Source organism: Tetrao urogallus (genome assembly GCF_951394365.1).
Source record: "Tetrao urogallus genome assembly, chromosome: 1".
In the NCBI taxonomy this organism is placed as follows: Eukaryota; Metazoa; Chordata; class Aves; order Galliformes; family Phasianidae; genus Tetrao; species Tetrao urogallus.
The window spans coordinates 102,970,534-102,989,316 of NC_136813.1; the positions used below are offsets into that span (position 1 = coordinate 102,970,534).

Here is an 18,783-nt window from a genome sequence, read left to right on the forward strand (position 1 = left end):
TATTAGATAAATCATTCTCATTAATTCACATTATTCTCTTTCCTTAACATTATAGGAAGGTCTTCTAAGACCCTTTCCTTTCTCCAGCTTTGTCATCGTTTTAACGACTCTTCAGCTGGTAGAAAACAATGCTGTTTGCACAGAAGGAAAAAAATAAAAATACCCAATGGAAAAAGCACTGAGGCCACAGTCAGTATTACTGATCCCCACATTATGTTCCCTACATAGCTGTTCTTCCTTCTCTTTGTTGTTTACTCACAAAGAACACACAATGGAGACACATATGAAATAAGAGGAAGCAACGGCTGCAAGCTGAAGGTTTCGTGCTTGACTTCCACTTTCTGTGGGGAAAACCAGACTGAGGGCATGGAAGATGCCCAGAGACAAGCAGTCTGTTCAAGGACTTCCAGCCAGAGCACCAACAGGACTTTGGGTAAATGCAGTAAGCATATCTTCATCCCTCCTGCTTTTCTTGCTGGGTTCATTGAGCAGGACAAGAGGAGCCTCTGACATGCTGAAACCAATGTCCATATTCTGCTTAACATTGTCTTATATTTGGCTTATATTTTTCCCAAAGCTACCTCCCACTTCCATAAGGCCCCTGCTCCTTGTCAACACGTTCTTACTGCAAAAATGCTGAGACAGGGGCTGTTCCATTGCTCTGGGTACAGACCGAGCCATGATGCTGCCCTGCTCTCTGCATAAGGCTGTTGTGGAACTGCAAAGATCTGTGACAGAAACCAAGATTGACATGAATGACACACAAATGGAAAAATGTCTGTGAAAGAGAGAGAGAAAAGAGGTATCGCTCCAGCAACAGAACAAGGCTTAAAAGATGCCCTATATTTGTAATTGTCATCCAAAATCTGGGAAGAAAACTCTCTAACTCCAATGTGATGTTAGAAAGTGGCAGTCCTTTTATTCCTCATGATACGTACCAGGCGATTTGACGAGGAAGAGCACCATCTCAAAGTTCAAGTTCTACATTTCAACTGTTCAGACACACATATGCAGTACAAACATTCATTCTTTTTCAAGAACTCGTTATATGCTAATATATGCTAATGTCCCTTCGGGCATGCTCAGTGGTATCTCGGGTGCTCAAGTGCCCACCTACTTCTTCCCCGTTTTCTACCATCAGTTTCATCACTGAGACCTTTTGGCTAACTTTCATCTGCTTTTCCCCAGTTTGGAAAATTTCCATTGCTGATTACGGCATAGTGAGCAACTTTTGAAATGATGTATGTGGAATCGGAGGAAGCTGTCCTTACACCTTTTGAGGCAAAGGATAAAAGTATTCTATTATGTCCTCAGTACAAAATTATTGAGGTAAACAAGACTGTTCACCCACTAAAGTTGAAATGGAAAGTTTTAGAACTATCATTCATGGATTCCTTTTGCTAAACTAATATATTGGTTCTTAAACCAATGGACTACTCCCTTTTGCTAAACAAACCAACCTATATCATCATGAAGGACACTACTTCCACAGAACGGTGTTTTTGTCATGCCCAGTGTCTTCACTCTTGTAAAATCACAGAGCAAATGACTCGGCATGGCAGCGCCTACACCCTGTTCTAGCCACCAAACTTTTCTCTGTTAGAGCAATGGTAGCAAGGCATGGCCAGAAAAGGAAATGCCTCCCAGTGCTGCAGTGCTGGTCTCATCTTCAGGTAGGCCTGTAATCCTGCTCATGGTGATGGGTTCTTGGTCATCATATTGCTAAAAATCTCCAGTAGATGTGAGGGCCAAATGCAGCTCCATACAATGCGCTGTTTCTTTGCAGCCACTGCTGCCTTTGCTGTATTGTTTCCACTGCAAAAGCCACAAAGTGCTTTTGTTGCTTGCTTTCTTTTTCACTCTGCTGTTCTTTGTAGCATGCTAACCAGTTTCCTCTGAGTTTCCTCTCAGGGAATGTAAGCATCATACTTACATTTCCATAGAAAGGTGAGAGACTCCCATACACTTGAAGGCAACATCTCAAGAGACAATGCGTTGCTGTTCCCACCTCTAATTCTTCAACCTAGTGATAAGCTAATAGATGTTCAAGCCTGAGGCATGAAAAAAAGAAAAAGCGCAATGACACTTGATCTACTAGAAAAAAAAAAAAAGAGTACAAATACATTTAGCATGCTATTCTCAGAAAAGACTACATCCAGTAAGGCAGTGTGAATTTTTACTCCATCTGCTAATTTACACTATCTCATCAGATAGGAAACTGAGGTTGGGGCAAGAGGCATTCAGGTGGTATTTGTTACGCTTCTCTCAAAGTAGAGTCAAACACCTCAATCTCACCTGCATCTGAGAACCTCACCATGAAAGAGGACAGGACTGCTAATTTACTCCTACGCATTTTTCACAAAGACGGGCCTTTACTTACACAGAGTTTGTATGAAGAGTGATCTTGACTAAAATAAAAATAAAGTTGTGGCCAAAAGTTTGGAGGGGACAGTGGCTTGGTGACTTGGAGCCCAAGGCTTTGAGTCTGTGACTAGCAAACTGAGAGCGCTGCTTTGCCCATGTGCAGTGGAAATATTCCAAAAACAGCATCATATCCTGTCAGTGCTGAAACAGCTGCCAGACAAAACTTGTTTTTATCTTTCTCTGAAATAAGGTAAATGTAAGTTTTCTAAGACAGATTTGCACAGAAATCAGCCTTTGGCTGATTTTCTAAAGAAAAATGTCTCCCTTGCTATTTCCATAGCACTACATGATCAGTCCCAGGTCCTCTCTTTCTCACATTCATTTTCTTCCTTTCTACCTATAAAAATGTGTTGACAGCTAAACCTCAGAAAACAGACCCAGTTTAAGTCTGGTCTGAAGAGACACAACTGCTTCAGAAAGCGCAGTCTGACAACCTGCAGTTCACAATAATGACCTTGGCCAAGAATCACAGAATCACAGAACTGTAGGTGTTGAAAGTCCTCTGGAGATCATCCAGTCCAACCCCCTGCTGAAGCAGTTCCCTACAGCAGGTTGCACAGGAAAGCATCCAGGTGGGTCTTGAATATCTCCAGAGGAGGAGACTGCACCACCTCTCTGCGCAGCCTGTACCAGGGCTCTGTCACTCTCACAGTGAAGAAGTTCTTCCTCGTGATTGTATGGAATTTTCTGTGCTTCAGTTGCCCCTTTTCCTGCCACTGGGCACCACTGAAAAGAGCTTGGCCCCATTCAATGACTCCTGCAATTTAGATGTTTACAAACAGCGATAAGCCTTCTCTCCTCCAAGCAGAACAGTCCCAGGTCTCTCAGCCTGTCCTTGTACAAGTGGTGCTCCAGGCCCCCAGCCATCTTTGTGGCCCCCCACTGGACTCTCTCCAGCAGTTCCTTGTCTAGAACTGGGAAGCTCAGAACTGGACACTGTAGCCCAGATGTGGCCTCCCCAGGGCAGAGTAGAGGAGGAGGATCACTATGTCTTAACTACAATACGTTCCTTAGTCACCAGAGAGATGACTAACAAGGTATGGCTAAGCATTCATTTGTCCAGCTGCACGGACGCATCCATTGCCTGGCTTCGCTGATCTTTCTTTGTGACAGATACAGAGATGACATTTCACTGCTGACAGGCTTTCAGTTCAATGTGAAAATGATGCTACAGTTGCTAGCAGGTTTACTATGATATAGGCATGGTAATGTATGCCGAGGGGGGGCAGAAGAGAAGCTGTTCTTAGAAATACATTCAGGAAAGACATCTTATGATCATCTGAGTAAGTAATGTTTCAGACAAGATGTGACACTCAAGAAGCCATCAGCTTAACAAATGCATAAATATGCATTTGAAGCTTTGTACAATGTTTTATTTTATGCTGCTATTATAACTCTGGAAAGAGTGAGAGACAGTTCAGAACAAGTAGTTGGCAGGACGAGAGGTGAGCCAGGAGACTGGGCACTAACAACTGGGTAATGTAATTCAACACCAAAGGCATTTATTTCTAAGATGGGCTCTGAACAGCCTTCACACAGGTCCACACACAAAGAAAGGCCTGAACTTCAAACACAAGTCATCAGCACAACTTGTTAAGCTGCAGTCATTAGAGGGATTTGTTTTATCAGTGCAGTGAGTGGGAGGCATGTATGCAGGCATGAGATGATCATCTTCCCAGCAGACCTTGGATAAGTACCTTCGGAACTGGTAACACACGTCCCAAAATTGCTGTCAAATTCGACTGTTTCTTAAATAATGGAGTGATGATGGCAAGCAAAAGCCCTTATACAGCCCTATACTTACACACAAGGAGACCTGGCCTTTGCCACCAGGGAATTAAGAAAGAAACCTTAGAAACATCTGAGTGATCTGTCAGATGGGCCTCTCTGAGTGAGTTCCCTTACACAACTGCTCTTGGGGGAGGAGAAAGAAGGGGAGCAACTCCTGGTGGTGCAGGAATGGCAGGGCAGCAGGACAGGTTACTTTGTTCCATTACGCTCCAAGCACCAAGCAGATGCAGCACAAAATTACTTGAGCGGTAGCATGGCCTTTACCACAACACGGGAAAGCACGGGCACCAAGCTGGCTGTGTTTCTGATTGCTTATAGCCCACTGTTCCTGTTGTCAGCAGGCAAGGGCAAAGGCTAAGGTGCTGTGTCACTGCATTTCTGAGAATTTCTGGGTTTTATGATCTTAGTGAGGCAGGCAGAGGAAGTTCTTGGTTTAATGCTGGGGAACCGGAGGCAAGCTGAGGTTTTTCACAACATTTTTATCAATGCAATACATCAGGGCCAGCCCCCTCTTTCACTTGTGTGAGTCAAAAGGAAACAAGCACCTCACATATTAGCATGGTTAAGAGACAAGTGTTGTCCACCTGACCGCCCCAGCAAGAAGCTTCCCTCACATTCCAGGCAGTCAGACCACCGCATGCACCACAGCCCAAGCAGACCACACACAGCACCTCACGTGTCTCCTACCTCTAGCAACATCACAGGCAAGTATCAGGAGCTCCTCTATCACAGATGGGGAAGGAGAGGCAGGGGATGATGACACGAAGTCTTCAGGTCAGCCAGAAAGTACAAGGAACAACAGGGAATCAAACCAGGCGCTCCCACTGCCTGCCTACAGAGCACCATGTAAGAGCACCTCCACTCCAGAGCATCAACTGCCACAACCAAGGTCTCAGTGACGTGGTTCTGGATAACATCATCATTCTTTTCAGCCATCCCTTTTTGCTTTTATTACGAAGAGTGAGCTTTTATGATTACATTATAATCATAGAATCATAGAATCACCAAGGTTGGAAAAGACCTAAAAGATCATCCAGTCCAACCGTTCACCTATTCCCAATAGCTCCCACTAAACCATGTCCCTCAACACAACATCCAGCCTTTCCTTGAACGTTGCTGCAGGACGTTCCTGTCCTGTCCCTTACGCACACAATTTTCAGCTACTCACCAAAAACACACTGAGCCTTAGAAACCTCTTTGCAGAACCACAGATTTTACAGGTGCAACTTCAATGGAAAGTTACTGTGAATGTTTTGCGCCCACATAGGTAAGACGCGCTGGGTTGGAACTACAGCTGCAACTATTATTTACAATATCATGGAAGTCCCCTTAAGATCTGCAGCATCAGCAATTCAGTATAATCACTAACAGATACTTTCCTCTCTTTGAGGGTGGTTTTTTTTTTTTTTTTTTTTTTTTTTTTTTTTTAAATATTTGCTATCTAACTGGCAGCAGCATTGAATCCTACTCATCTTGCTTCCAGCAAAGAAGATTCCCTGAAGATTCCCTCTACCTATAGAAGATATAAATCCTTGTTTGTATTTGTCAAATAATGAAGTATTTCCAATAAAAGGTAAGCAAGCAAAACCCCTTATCAGAAACTAAATCATCTGAATTAAAGAACCCCAAACCCGCGATGCGTGAAAACAGACTGACTGCTGGACAGCTGGTTCCCCCCCTTATCCACAGTGCTGAACCCCATCCTGCTATTCCACGTCCCATTAGTACAGGTTCAGGTCTTCTTTCAGAGGAGAAATCTTGAGGGCAAGCACAGCAACTAAAAAAGCTTTCACGAGAATGCATGCTGGTATTGCTCATTGCTTTGAGACTTATGTTTAAAGTCACTGCTGGCATTCTTTTCCAACAGACCAAAACTTGGTCATACCATCTTTTTCTTCCATTTTTTTTGCTTCTTTGAGAATGTCTTATTATACAACTTCTAGTATCAAAAAATCTTTGACACTCTTTAGTTTTATGAAAACCCATTTTGCCCTCAAAGGGAAATGTGTAAGATGACAGCTGAGACAGCAATGCAAAGGAGCACAGATAACTGAACTATTTCTTTATTCCATTTGCATGTGATGTGGGAGCAGATGACAATTCTTTTCAATATCCTGTATTTGCAGTTCTAAAAGATTTGCTGAAAATTGCCTCCTAATTCTTCATGTGTAATATAACTATTTCCTATAGTTTTAGACAACACTAAAACCAAGAGTAGCTGCAATCAGTTCAAGTGATTTTTTTTTAAATTGCATAGAATTCAAATTTGATGTTTTGCTTTTTCAACCGATTTCCAGCATTCACTATAAAATACACACTTTATAAGTGCAGTCCTGTTATTTTTATATATCTCTCGTATCAGCTAAGAGTTACATGCTAACCAGAAAAAAAAGCTAATTTAAAGTAAGCTCTCATTGGCCATTTATATTTGCAACCTGTACAGGCAGGTATATTTCCTTTATTGTTTGCATTTGATAAAAGCATGGTAAGCAGCCATTCTTCCTTGTCCTATCACTGCCCAGTTAAAAAGTCAGTCTCCCTCCTGTTTATAAACTCCCCTCATGTACTGGAAGGTCACAGTGAGGTCTCCCTGCAGCCTTCTCCAAGCTGAACAAGCCCAACTGCCTCAGTCTGTCTTCACTGCAGAGATGCTCCAGCTCTCTGATCATCTTTGTGGCCCTTCTCTGGACCCAATCCAACAGCTCCACAACCTTCTTGTGCTGGGTGCCCCAGACATGGACACACAACTCCATATGGGGTCTCATGAGGGCAGAGCAGAGGCACAATCCCCTCCCTCTCCCCGCTGGCCACCCCTCTTCTGATGCAGCCCATGATACCATTGGCCTTCTGGGTTGCAAGAGCACTGTCCTACAGCCTCTCCTGGTCCAACTCGCAAGCCAGCACCTTTGTGATCTCTGTTCCCCAGATCACCAAGCCAGCTGTAGCCAACAGTAAGTTGCAGTCATCTTTCTTAGTATGACTACACGGAAGTTTGGACTTCAGCCTGCGTTTTCCATGAAAATCGTAAAGAAACAATTATTACACATTCCCCAAACAAGTTAGAAAACACATCTTTTTTATTAGGAACAAAAACCAAAATCATTGCAGGGAAAAAGGAAAAAAATAAAATAAAATAAAAAGACCAGACACCAAAACCAACAAAACCAACCATAAAGAACAATAGCTGGGCACGAGCACACAGAGTTACAGGAAGTCTGCACTTTTCTCCCGACCTCACCGCAGCACACAACTTTGACCTGCTGCTGTTGGACGGCCCCTCGAGCAGGGCTGCAAAGGAAACCAGCAGCAGGTGTCATCGCGGAGACGGCCTGAGTCACACGCTTTGTCAGCCAGCTCTCACTCAGCTCATGGCCTTTGGGGAATGTTGGCACTGAAAGGAGACAGCGCAGCACCATAAGAGAAATCATCACCTCCCTCTTACCACAGAAAATCGGATTCCTACAGCATCCTTAAAAAGCAGAGCTGGGCTGAATCACTGCCAGCACGGCAAACGAGATCCAGAAGTCTTTGAAGCGGTCGCAGAACAAGCGAACAACGCGCAGCACAGCCGGGCAGCACCAGCGTGCAGCCTTGCCGTGTGCAGCCACGCAGCGACCCAGCAGGGCACGCAGGGACGGGGCAGGGCACGCAGGGACCCGCCGGCTCCCCCGCCCGGCACCGAGATGCACACTGCAGCAAGGGCTGCCGGAGGGATTGCGGGTTGCGGCTGTGTGTGCAGACAGCGCAGCGCTGAGGAAGCCTGCACGCACGGCAGATGGCCGGCTCAGCTTGCGGTGAGTAGCTAAACCGTTACACTAAAGGCAATAATGCTTGCGCTGATGAACGATCTCGGCGTTATAATCAATGTTTCTGCCAAAATGAATGCGGCCAAGCCCCAGGCGTTCTCCTGCTGAAGGCAAGACAGGTGGCAACAGATATTCTGGAGCTCTGGCACCCTGAGCAGTTACTCTCTGGTTGAAGATACCGGTGGGGTCTAGAGCAGCAGTTCAGATTAACACCTAGCGTAGCAGACACTTTGCTGAAGCCTTGCTCAGACTTCTTGCAGGGCCCATGAGAAAATGCTTTAAAATTATAGAATCACAAAATGGCTTAGGTTAGAAGGGACCTTAAAGCCCTGCTGGGGGGTTAGGTTTGCCCACACAGCTCAGGCTGCCCAGGGCCCCATCCAGCCCAGCCTTGAAGGCCTCCACAACTTATCTGGGCATCCTGTGCTAGTGCCTCCTGATCAGAGACTTTCTCAGGAGATCTCCGGTGGTTCCCTGTTTCCTCCTGGGGTTGGCATGCTGCCACATCTACCTGTCCCACCTGCCCCATGCAGGGGCATCTGGCTGGCAAAGATGGGAGGCATGGAGCGAGCAGAAAGCAGGAGGCATCACTCATTTGATGCCAGGTGTCCTTATGGCTCTACAGAGTAACTGCGTGTCTGCTAACAAGCTAAGCACCAGAGAGCTGCCCAATTTTTCTACTGAACCTGCCAGCCCAAGGTCCTGAAGCCACACATGTAATCTTTTTTTTTTCCTGTAAATGAGCTTAGCAGGCCTGACACATCGCGTCTTCCCCCTGCTAAAATTTTTCAGACCAATTCTTACAGCAAGACTATGGGATGCAAAGGATGGGTGTCACGGGACTCAGGACAGGGTGGAACAGTGAGCGTATCAGATCAGTTATCAATTGGGTCAGGGAAACAGTTCGAAGCATTTTCTTGGCTTTCCACATCAGCTATCATCTCCTGATCTGGCATTTCCCCAGGCTCTGCTGCCACTGGGAAATTTTCTTCCACCGTGGGCTGGGGCTCAGTGCCTGAATCAATCCGGGCAGCATCTGGAAAAGAAGGGAGAAGTGGCTCATACATGCATGCACTACAGTCATACCTGCCGAAAAGGTTTTCCCTCAACCCCCATTGCTGCTCCCTAGGCTTCTACAAGCCCAATTTCAATATGCTTCATAACTACTCATTCATTGAGCTGTTCATCATGGTTTCTCTGTAAGATACATTGGTGCTGAAAGCTCTTGAGCCCAGCAGCCCAAAATACGGAAGCCAAACCTATTCAGTTACATTTGAACCATAAAAGCTGCCTAAAAGTACACATACTTAATACATTCTCACCTTAATACTTTTCACATGCAATTCTGCTGTTATTAATTTGTAGAGAAATTAAATGTGGGATGCTAAGACTGAGGATTTTTTTAGACAAAATAAATTCTACTTATTGAAGATATTAATATTAAGCAATTATCTGAATCACTTGCATTTTTTTTTCATGCACTACATTTAACAAATGTTTTGTTAGTAATCATTTAAGGATGATGCTTCTTTAATAAATGTTTTTAATTAGTTGAAGGCAGGGCAAAAAAGCATTTAAGGATAGAAAGTACAGCTAAACAGGTGATATGTTGTGTGCAGTGCAGTGAAGAACAACAGTAGCAGAGCTCAGGCCATGTTATGACCTATGCAATGCTGCTCAGATTTGTGATATCTCTTCTGGCCGTAATTCAGCCGCTGATGCATTACTGCAGAGGGTGTTGCCAGCATTCGTATTTGTTACACACATTTGAAGGAATCCCAGTGCAGAAAGCAGAGTATTGATATCAAATGCTCACTGGAAATTTCTGAAAGAGTTTTATCACTGTGTTCTCTTCACCATGCTGTGCTAAAGCTCTGGGGTTTCATTCTTTTCCTTTTTTTTTTCCCCCCACTTTAAGGAGATACGTAACCCTCTGACTGAAGGGGTTTAGCTCTGTTTACAGCATAGAATCATTAAGGCTGGAAAAGATCACTATATCACTCAGTCCAACCTCCAACCCAGCCCCATCATGCCCACTAACCCTCAGTGCTATATTTACATGATTCTTGAGCACCTCCAGGGACAGTCACTCCATGTCCTATTGGTAGATCATGTCCCAAGGACAAGGCCTATTAAGACAGTGCTGATTTTTATAAAAAAGCAACTGTTGAGAACAGAGAGGAGTGATAAAAACTGCTGGAAAGCTGCTCCGTTGGAGTGGGCGGATGGTTTTTCAGAGACGTATTTGAGCTCTGCAGACACTGGCACAGAGTCTGCAACCTGTACCCTCTGTGGGATGCTGATGAGATGGCTGCTGCTTCATCTCACTGCTGGGTGGAGGAGGAGCTACCCCTGTGTAGGAGCAGAGCATGGATGCTGTACCAACAGGTGCCCTGCTGCACCGTCTATAGTGCAGACAGGATGTGGCACCTGGGCCTCCCCTTCAGACAGCTCCTCCCCAGCAGCCACATGCACCCATTTTGTCCTTCACCCTCTCCAACAGGCTATCTGACATAAAATAAGACACTGGGCCCACCTGGCATTGGAGGGCAGTCAATCTGGGCAGCTTGAGCCTCCACATGGTCTCCACTGGGGGGACTTTTCACGCCTTCACTGGACACCACCGACATTGTTATTCCATCATCCTTTTCTTCCTCTGTAAAGCCAAAACCAGAGGCTTGAAGGAAAGAGGTCCTGCACCATCCCAGCAAGAGGCCAGGCCACCAACACACTCGTGCCTCCTCCTCACAAAGCCCTGGCTCCACTCCCAGAGCAAGCAGATGCCAAGGATGGAGGCCCACTGCCAGCCTGCCAGAGACAAGCTTGGTCATGCTGGCAGGATCAAAGCTTGGGGTGGCCTCACTGGGCATGGGCAGAGAGCACCTGAGGACAGGTGCTGGCAAAATACAGCCAGCAGAAGCCTTCAGGTCCATTTACATCAGTCCCAAGCAAGGTTCAGCTTTCTTGCCCATAGGAAAAGTTTTGCTGTGCTTGTTTCTGGCCAGCACATGTGAGTTGAAACATTGAAAAGCAAGGCTTTCTCCAGGACCATGCTGGGCGTAAGAGTTACCTATCAGTGAGTAGGTTTCTGCTCCACTGGGCCAGGGAGAACTGGTGTAAAAACAGCATCCACCAAGGTGAGGCCATTTCATACTGAGGCAGTTTTAGCCCCAACCTGCACACACAGTTCTCTGGAAGACTCTTCTGGCAATTACGGATCCCCACTCACCTGAGGGAACGGGGAGGAACTTGTGCTTCCTCCTCATGCAGCAACAGATGAGTGAGGACACAACAGCCACCAGGATGGCCGCAGCCCCTGCACATCCTGCCAAGATGTAGATGAACCACGGGTACTGCAGAAGGTCTCCTGCAAGAGGACAGCATTATAATTACCACGGTTACCAGGGTAGGCAAGTCTCTTTATCCCCAGTGGTGAATCTCCACAGCCAGAAGAGGACATTTGGGCTTCACTGTTGCTTTGGTTTGGATCAGGGATGCGAGAGAAATTCTGAACTGCGGCACGCCATCATACATGTCACATCATTTAGTTATGGTATGGAGTTTTTTCCACTAAGAAGCTTGTGCAATCAACTACAAGGACTATTTCTGCCTACTCCAAAAAATAGCAGATCATCCACAAGCTTCAATCAGATTTAACAGAGAAGGTGGAGGTTTGAGAGATACAACATTTTAACAAGTTCTATGAAAACAGGCAGCCCAGAAGAAGAGTTGGGCCTTAGCTAACATCTCCTGTTGAAAGAAGGGCCACACAGTCTATGCTGCTCCTGCAACTTGCATGTGAGACCCCAGACACGTGGATTACCAGCATCCCTGGAGACCAGGAAGTGCTGCAGATGTTCTGGGATGCACTACATCCACATTATTTGGCAGAATGGTAAAAGCAATTGTAAGCATTTGTGCGTGAGATCATACAGTCTGAAAGTAGTTGGCTTTGGACTGTCCATTCCAGTCTCTTTAGGAACAGTTATCACATTTTTTAAAAGTCTATTCTAAAATTAAAGCAAATGTGAAATAACTGCCCTGATCATTTTATTTCCATTTTGATGAAAACTCAAGAGAATAGTGTCAGAAAGCATAGGTGTGTATTGAAAATAGTCCTGAATATTTTTTCCTACAAATGTGCCATTTGTTCAAAAGGTCTTTCTGAGACAAAGTGTTATGTTAAAAATCAGAAATACTGTCAGAAATAGTAATAAAACATGAATAATAAAATCACTCGGTGTATGTTGATTCGATAACTTCTGATCCACTTGTTTTAGATCCTCTATGATCACAGCCCTTCTGCTGCTGGGAAACGTATGGGATTTCTGCCAAATTGTTTTTTACTAACAAGAACTCAGAATGAATTTCATCAGCCAACGGGTTGCCCAAATGAGTGCTTTTACATAGATCCTGAATCTAAAGTGAGTAAACTGTGTTTAGCCTTTTGCCTGGAGCAAATAATAATCCACAAAATGAGTTAGTCCTTAATTCATTTACGTAGGTTGCTCCGAAAATAATGCCTCCTATTTATTTCCATAGAAACTGTAACAAATGCAGAGTATAATAACATCATTTGATAGAGCTACAAAACACTGTTTTTCAGTATAGTCACCACTCTTAGCTGTGCATTTTTACCAGTGAACAAGAGCCTGCACACCACACTCATAAATATCTGCACCAGCAGAGGTGACCCGCTGTTGCTGTTGCCACTGCTGAAAAGCACCATCCACTGCTTCACTGTGCTCACATCCACTGTTTGGTTTCCAGAAACATTCACCAAGTGCTAAAGATCAAGGAGTGCCCCTTTTTCCACATGGAAGAATTCAGTGACACAACTTTGCCGTCTGTCACAGGGCAACAACATGTAATGGGGTGCAGGAGGGAAGGTTCAACCTCTACTGCTCTAGCAACGTCTGCTTCTGATGTTGGAGGCCGACATAGTAAAATAAAGGCATTACTTCCAGAGCAGCTCTCAAAATTGAACTCATTTATCTTCATTTTTCTAGTAAATAGAATAGCTCTAGATCATTTCTTATCAATATGGCTGCATTTGGTGGGGAAAAAGAAAAAAAACCAGGTAGAATTGCTGCTACTTCCTTCCTCTCGTACCCTTCCCAACACATGTTTGTCCCAACAGAGCTATCACCAGATTCCCCCATGGGCTTTTGAAGAGGAAAAGAGGAAGAGATATCTGACCCAGGGGACTGGGCAGCCGCCCAGAACAAACAACAGTAGGTGTCAGCACTCGTGTGGTTCATCACAAGGCTCAATTCAGAGCTCATGGCTGTTTGCCTTCTCTTTCCTCAACGTCTTAGTTAACTTGTATTTGTCTGTGCTGAACAACCTTAGGTCATTTCAGCTGGACGAAGTTAGGACAGCTGCTGCACAGTCGCTAATGCCATATTTGTACAGGCAGGCCTGTGCCACCAATGTGATCAGGCACAAAAAGCCCACAGCAGTTCTGCAGAGCACCAGAACACGTGATGCAGAGCTAAAGTCAGTATTTTTATACCAACTCTACGCCAGCTATATAAGAAAAGGCAGTACTTTTCAACTTCTACTTTTCAATTCTGCTGCAGTTACAGCTTTTCAGATGGTTTTCTAAAACACTAGGTACTGCTGCACGATACGATTTCTGTACCAACCAAGCTTGGTTAAATTACTTACGGCTAAATTAATCAAAAACGTTCTGAGCACCTTCACTGCAAAAGCCATTCACTTGCATCTCCATCAGTGATATCTAATCAGGTTGGTTTTGTTTTTATTAAAAGTCAGTTTACAACACTGACCAGTGTTTTGCATCATGAGGTTCTAGTAGTCCTAGCATCCAGACTTACTGTCTCATTTAACTATAGTCTCGTTCAATCTGATCATTGGGCATTTATGAAGAGCTTGCAGATGGGTGAAGGCACAGTATCCTCACAGAGAAACATACCCAAGCAGGAGATACAGAGAGGAAAAGAAATATTTACTTTTTTAATTTTATTTTTAAGTGACTTACACCATCACTGCACCTCTGATAACAAGGGGCTGATGGAGGTGTTTGTACAGTCTGATCAATCTTTGTGTAGCTGTTCTAGACAAGCAGAAAAAAGATGAGGCAAAACAACTCAGCAGCAACAGAGCCAAATTAGCAGACGTTCTTTTCAAGGGATGCTGGAGAATCTGGAAGGCAGTCAGGGTTATGGGTGAATGTCAGAGCAGGAAGCAGCTCATGTTTTAAAACTGACATGACTGAGAATGTAAGAGCCCTGTAATAGTAAGCAGAAAAACAGAGATACAGAGACCCTTCCTTGCAGCAGATTTGGGTCGGAGGACCTGCTGAACTAGCTTTCCTCCTGTCTGTAACTGGAGGTTCAGTCTGAGACAGAGTAGGAGAAGGAAGTCAAGGGGATGCTTTCTTCGGGAGGATGTGGTAAGGCTGGAAGGCAGCTGCCCAAGAACAGGAGACTTCGTTTTCATACCAATGACAACAACACCTTTGATTCCCATTGCAAGAGACCGAAAAAGACATTTTCTGGCACTGCCATTACTCACCATAGCTGCAGGAGAGCACAATGGGCCTGGTCCTCAGGAAGCCATGATCGTGTTTAACCTTACATACAAATTCCCCAGGCACAGTTTTCTCCAGGCGAACTCTCTTCCCACCATCCTTAATACAAGCCTCATGGGCATTCAGCCGAGAATTGTTCAGCAGCCACTCAAATGTCATGCTCTCATTGCTGTCCACGTCGCAAGTCAAGTCTGCAGTTCCATTGGGGAAGCACCGTGCACCAATGATTGGCTCTGGTCACACAGCACAGGGCAGTGGGGAATGGAGAGGGAAGAGAGATGATGAGCAGACTCAGCAGTGACTGAGAGCTCCCCGCTACCAGGAGGGCTCCCATCACATTCACTGTTAGCCAGGGAGCATAAGTAACCAGATTCTTCAATTGCCAGATCCCAGCCCTTGACAGCACCCACCCGACCGTACTGGTGACACTTGGTCAACATTTTGGGGACACTTTAAAAATATGGCACCTCTTTATTTTTCTTGCTGAAAGTGAAAAAGATAGCAACAGAAGACCATGATCTGAGGACACACTAAGCTTCTGCTGGCCAAAGGCTTCTTCTATGATCAATGAGTAATTGATTATACCCATTATAGCTTCAGAGGAGAGTCAGCCTTCTCATTGGCCAGAGGTCTGTACTTTTGCTGTTATTGAATATGCTTCTGTTTTAGAGAGGAATTAGCACAAACCATGCTCAAGGTAGGTACAAACACTGGACGCTTGCATTTAGATAGAACAACCCAGACCAGGACAATTCAAACTGAAAGAATGTACCGCTGAATTTCTCTTTAGTCTACTGCAAGGAACCAGCCTGCTTCCTACATCTGTCACACTGCAAATACATACAGGCAGGTTGTATGATTTATGACAGTAGCCCAGAGAGGTTGTGGATGCCCCGTCCTTGGAGGTGTTCAAGGCCAGGTTGGATGGGGCTCTGAGCAGCCTGGTCTAGCATTAAATGGGGAAGTTGGTGGCCCTGCCTGTTATGGGGGGTTGGAGATTCATGATCCTTGAGATCCCTTCCAACCCGGGCCATTCTGTGATTTCTGTGAATATCTGTGCAAACATCCGTGTAAGCGAGTTCAGAGATCTTTTTTCTCAACTATGATATCATCTTCAGCTTAAATTCACTACCTCCAGAAATACCTTGGAAGTTAAGGAAAAAATTTCACAGCAACAGAACACAAGGAGGAGACAAAAGTTCCCCAAGCAAATTCATTGAAATAGAGGTTAAAACCAGGACGCTTGGCAGTATTTGCGTACTTTCAGTCCCCAATCTTTTTTGCCATGGTCACTGGCTGTCTAGAGCACAATTCAGCAAGGGGCTGAACCTTTTCAAGCCTTCTCTGTATGAAATGAAGCAACAAGCTGGATTCTGAATCAAAGTGACCACATTCTGTCTTCTCACTTCACAGACCAGGCAAATGAAGGAAAGCAGAAATTCTGAGGCCAAAGGGACGATATCAGAAGACTGGCAAGGTAAGGTACCCTCTGATGGTCTTTACACAGACAGTGCTGATCTCCAAGCTACCAGTGGCTACCTGAGAACTTATATAGTTAGGTTTATTTAGCAACAGGGAGTAGTACATTAGTTTAAGAACCAATATATCAGTTTAGCAAAAAGAATCAATAAGTGATAGTTCTAAAACTTTCCATTTCAACTTTAGTGGGTGAACAGTCTTGTTTACCTCAATAATTTTGTACTGAGGACATAATAGAATACTTTTATCTTTTGCCTCAATAATTTTGCCTCACAAGAAGCACTGGAGTCATAATAGAACACTTTTATCTTTTGCACCTAATAAGTGCAAGGAGATCTTCCTCGGATTCCACATATATTGTTTCAGATTTGCTCACTATGGCCTATTAAGCAATGGAAATTTTCCAAACTGGGGAAAAGCAGCCAAAAGGTCTCAGTGATGAAGAGAATGCTGGAAAATGGGGGAGAAGTAGGTGGGCACTTGACCACCTGAGATACCACTGAGTATGCCCAAAGGGACACTGGCATATATTAATGAGTCCTTGAAAAAGAATAAATATTTGTGCCAATGTACTGCACATGTACGTCTTAGCAGTTGAAATGTAGAACCTGAACTCTGAGAGGGTGCGCTTACTTGTCAAGTCGCCCAGTGCGTATTGTGAGGAATAAAGGAATGCTGCTTTCTAACACTGCATTGGAGTTAGACAATTTTCTTCATGGATTTCAGATGACAGAACCAGAAAATGACATTTGGACTCTCACTACCATTTCTTGACTACATGAAGCAGTCTATTCATGACAGTCACCAGTAATACTGTTCTGGAAATGGACTGAAATCTTAAGCTGCATGGCTATGTACTGTGGATTCAGCTTTATAAACCCCTCATGCTACTGTCATACTGGGGGAAACAGCCTGTAGCTCAACTTACTGGCTCCTTGGAGGAAGGCTCAACAGACTGACATTATAGGTGTGAAAGCAACCTTGAGCTTACATTCATCATTACTGCTCCCTGAGACTTAACGAAGCTGTGCCTGCTGCTCCAGAGGTACTTCTAACTCCTAAAAGCTCAAGAAGTCTTTTAGAAAGAAGTTCAAATCAGCAGCTTCCAGCCAGAATCACATGTTCACAAAGTTATTTGTTGCTAACAAGGCCACTTACCAAATACTTTTAGTGTAAAGAGTGCTTTGGTATCATTGAAAAAAAACTCATACGTTCCTTCATCCTCTTTCTCCACACTCCTCAGCACTAGAGAGCCATTCTCCAGTTTCAGCCACCTCTCAAAAGAAGGGAGACACTTGGCCAACAAAGCATCATTTTTCACAGTCGTGGAACAGTTATTATTATTCCAGGTCATTTTTTGGACATTCCGAAAGCTTTCAACTCCTACAGGAAACTTTGCTGAGCTGCCGCTGAACACACCAATCATGGTAGCAGGGTCTGGAAGGAGAACACAGAATGTGGGCAGGGAGCTGGGCACATCCATCAATCCATCCTCAGAAGCCTCCCAGAAAGATGAAAGCCCAGACAAGAGGGACCTACCACTAGTGATGGGCTGGGGACGCCAGGAATTGAAAATCAGAGGAGTAGAAAGGGTGACATTATGCTTTCTATAAAGGCTGGCTTTTTCTCCAGCTACCATTAGGGTCATGCACACACCATCCACACCCCTACAGACATCTCAATAGCAGGTCTGTCCCCAGATTTTACATGATCCTCTATCATCTTCCCTGATCACTGACAGTCTGTACAAAGATCCTCAGGGTATCAGTGCTATGGGTCTGGTGCAGATGGTATCAGAAACAATTGCTGTTTGCACAGCTTCCTTTGTTACCCAAAGGAAAGCTGTCACAATGTTAGTCTGACTAAGTCTCATAGTATCCCTGCACATGATTAAGTTCCTGCACTAAAATTCCAGATGAGTAAATGGCAGGAACAGGACCACATTGCTCTCCAGTCCCTTCAAACAGCGTTCTGCACACCAGGACCTTATGTTCCCCATTGAAATGCTTTTGCAGACACAGTGCGCTGAGAAAATACTATATTGTTAGTTATCACTAGAATACTAAAGTAATAACAAGATTAATAATAAATACTTACTCTGGTCTAGCTGCCCCTTACATGCATTAGTAGTTAGACTACTTGATCTGTAGAAATCTGGTAGAACCCTGAAAGATCTTAGGCTAAAATTAAGGTGTCAGCTCATCTAGGCAAATCCGTACCACAGCCTCATAAAGAAAAATCCCACTTACCAGCAGTAACAGTTGTTATCACCAGCAAACACTGCAAAATAAAAGGAGAGTTGAAATCCATTTTAAAGAGCTCCGTGCATCATATGCAGAGAAGACGATCTGGCTACAGAGCTCAGTGATTATAGCTTTCAGGAAATGATGTCAGAAGCAAGGGTGAAAAAAAAAAAAAAAAAAGAAAAAAAAAAGAAAGAAAAGAAACTCCATACAAAACCCCGTACTGGACAGACTGAATAATGGTTCAAAATAGACCTGCAAGGTTGCGGGTGACTGAACTCAGATTGAACCAACAAGAGCTACGATGTGCTTTGCAAAGCCCTGTCCCTTGGAGCTAGTTGCAGGCATGAGAACAGGACTAGAGGTGAGGGGAGGGGAAGGCTCCCCTGGTCATCATACCCCATTTCAGAAGACCTAAATGCAGAGACCAGACAAAGGGGAAACACCCATTTCTTTCTATCCCCCACAAAGGGAAGAGAAATCC

The 18,783-nt window shown here is 44.5% G+C and overlaps 1 protein-coding gene across 1 annotated transcript; it reads right to left on the bottom strand.

Moving 5' to 3' along the window:
* Window positions 1–8,896: 8,896 nt before the first annotated feature.
* On the bottom strand, window positions 8,897–18,366 carry LOC306958077 (uncharacterized protein; the record flags this gene model as incomplete). Its single annotated transcript, XM_079549479.1, has 6 exons — window positions 8,897–9,057; window positions 10,558–10,677; window positions 11,251–11,388; window positions 14,562–14,810; window positions 17,215–17,493; window positions 18,306–18,366. 6 exons carry the CDS (start codon window positions 18,364–18,366, stop codon window positions 8,897–8,899), a joined length of 1,008 nt encoding a protein of 335 aa, XP_079405605.1.
* Between the last annotated feature and the right edge of the window lie 417 nt (window positions 18,367–18,783).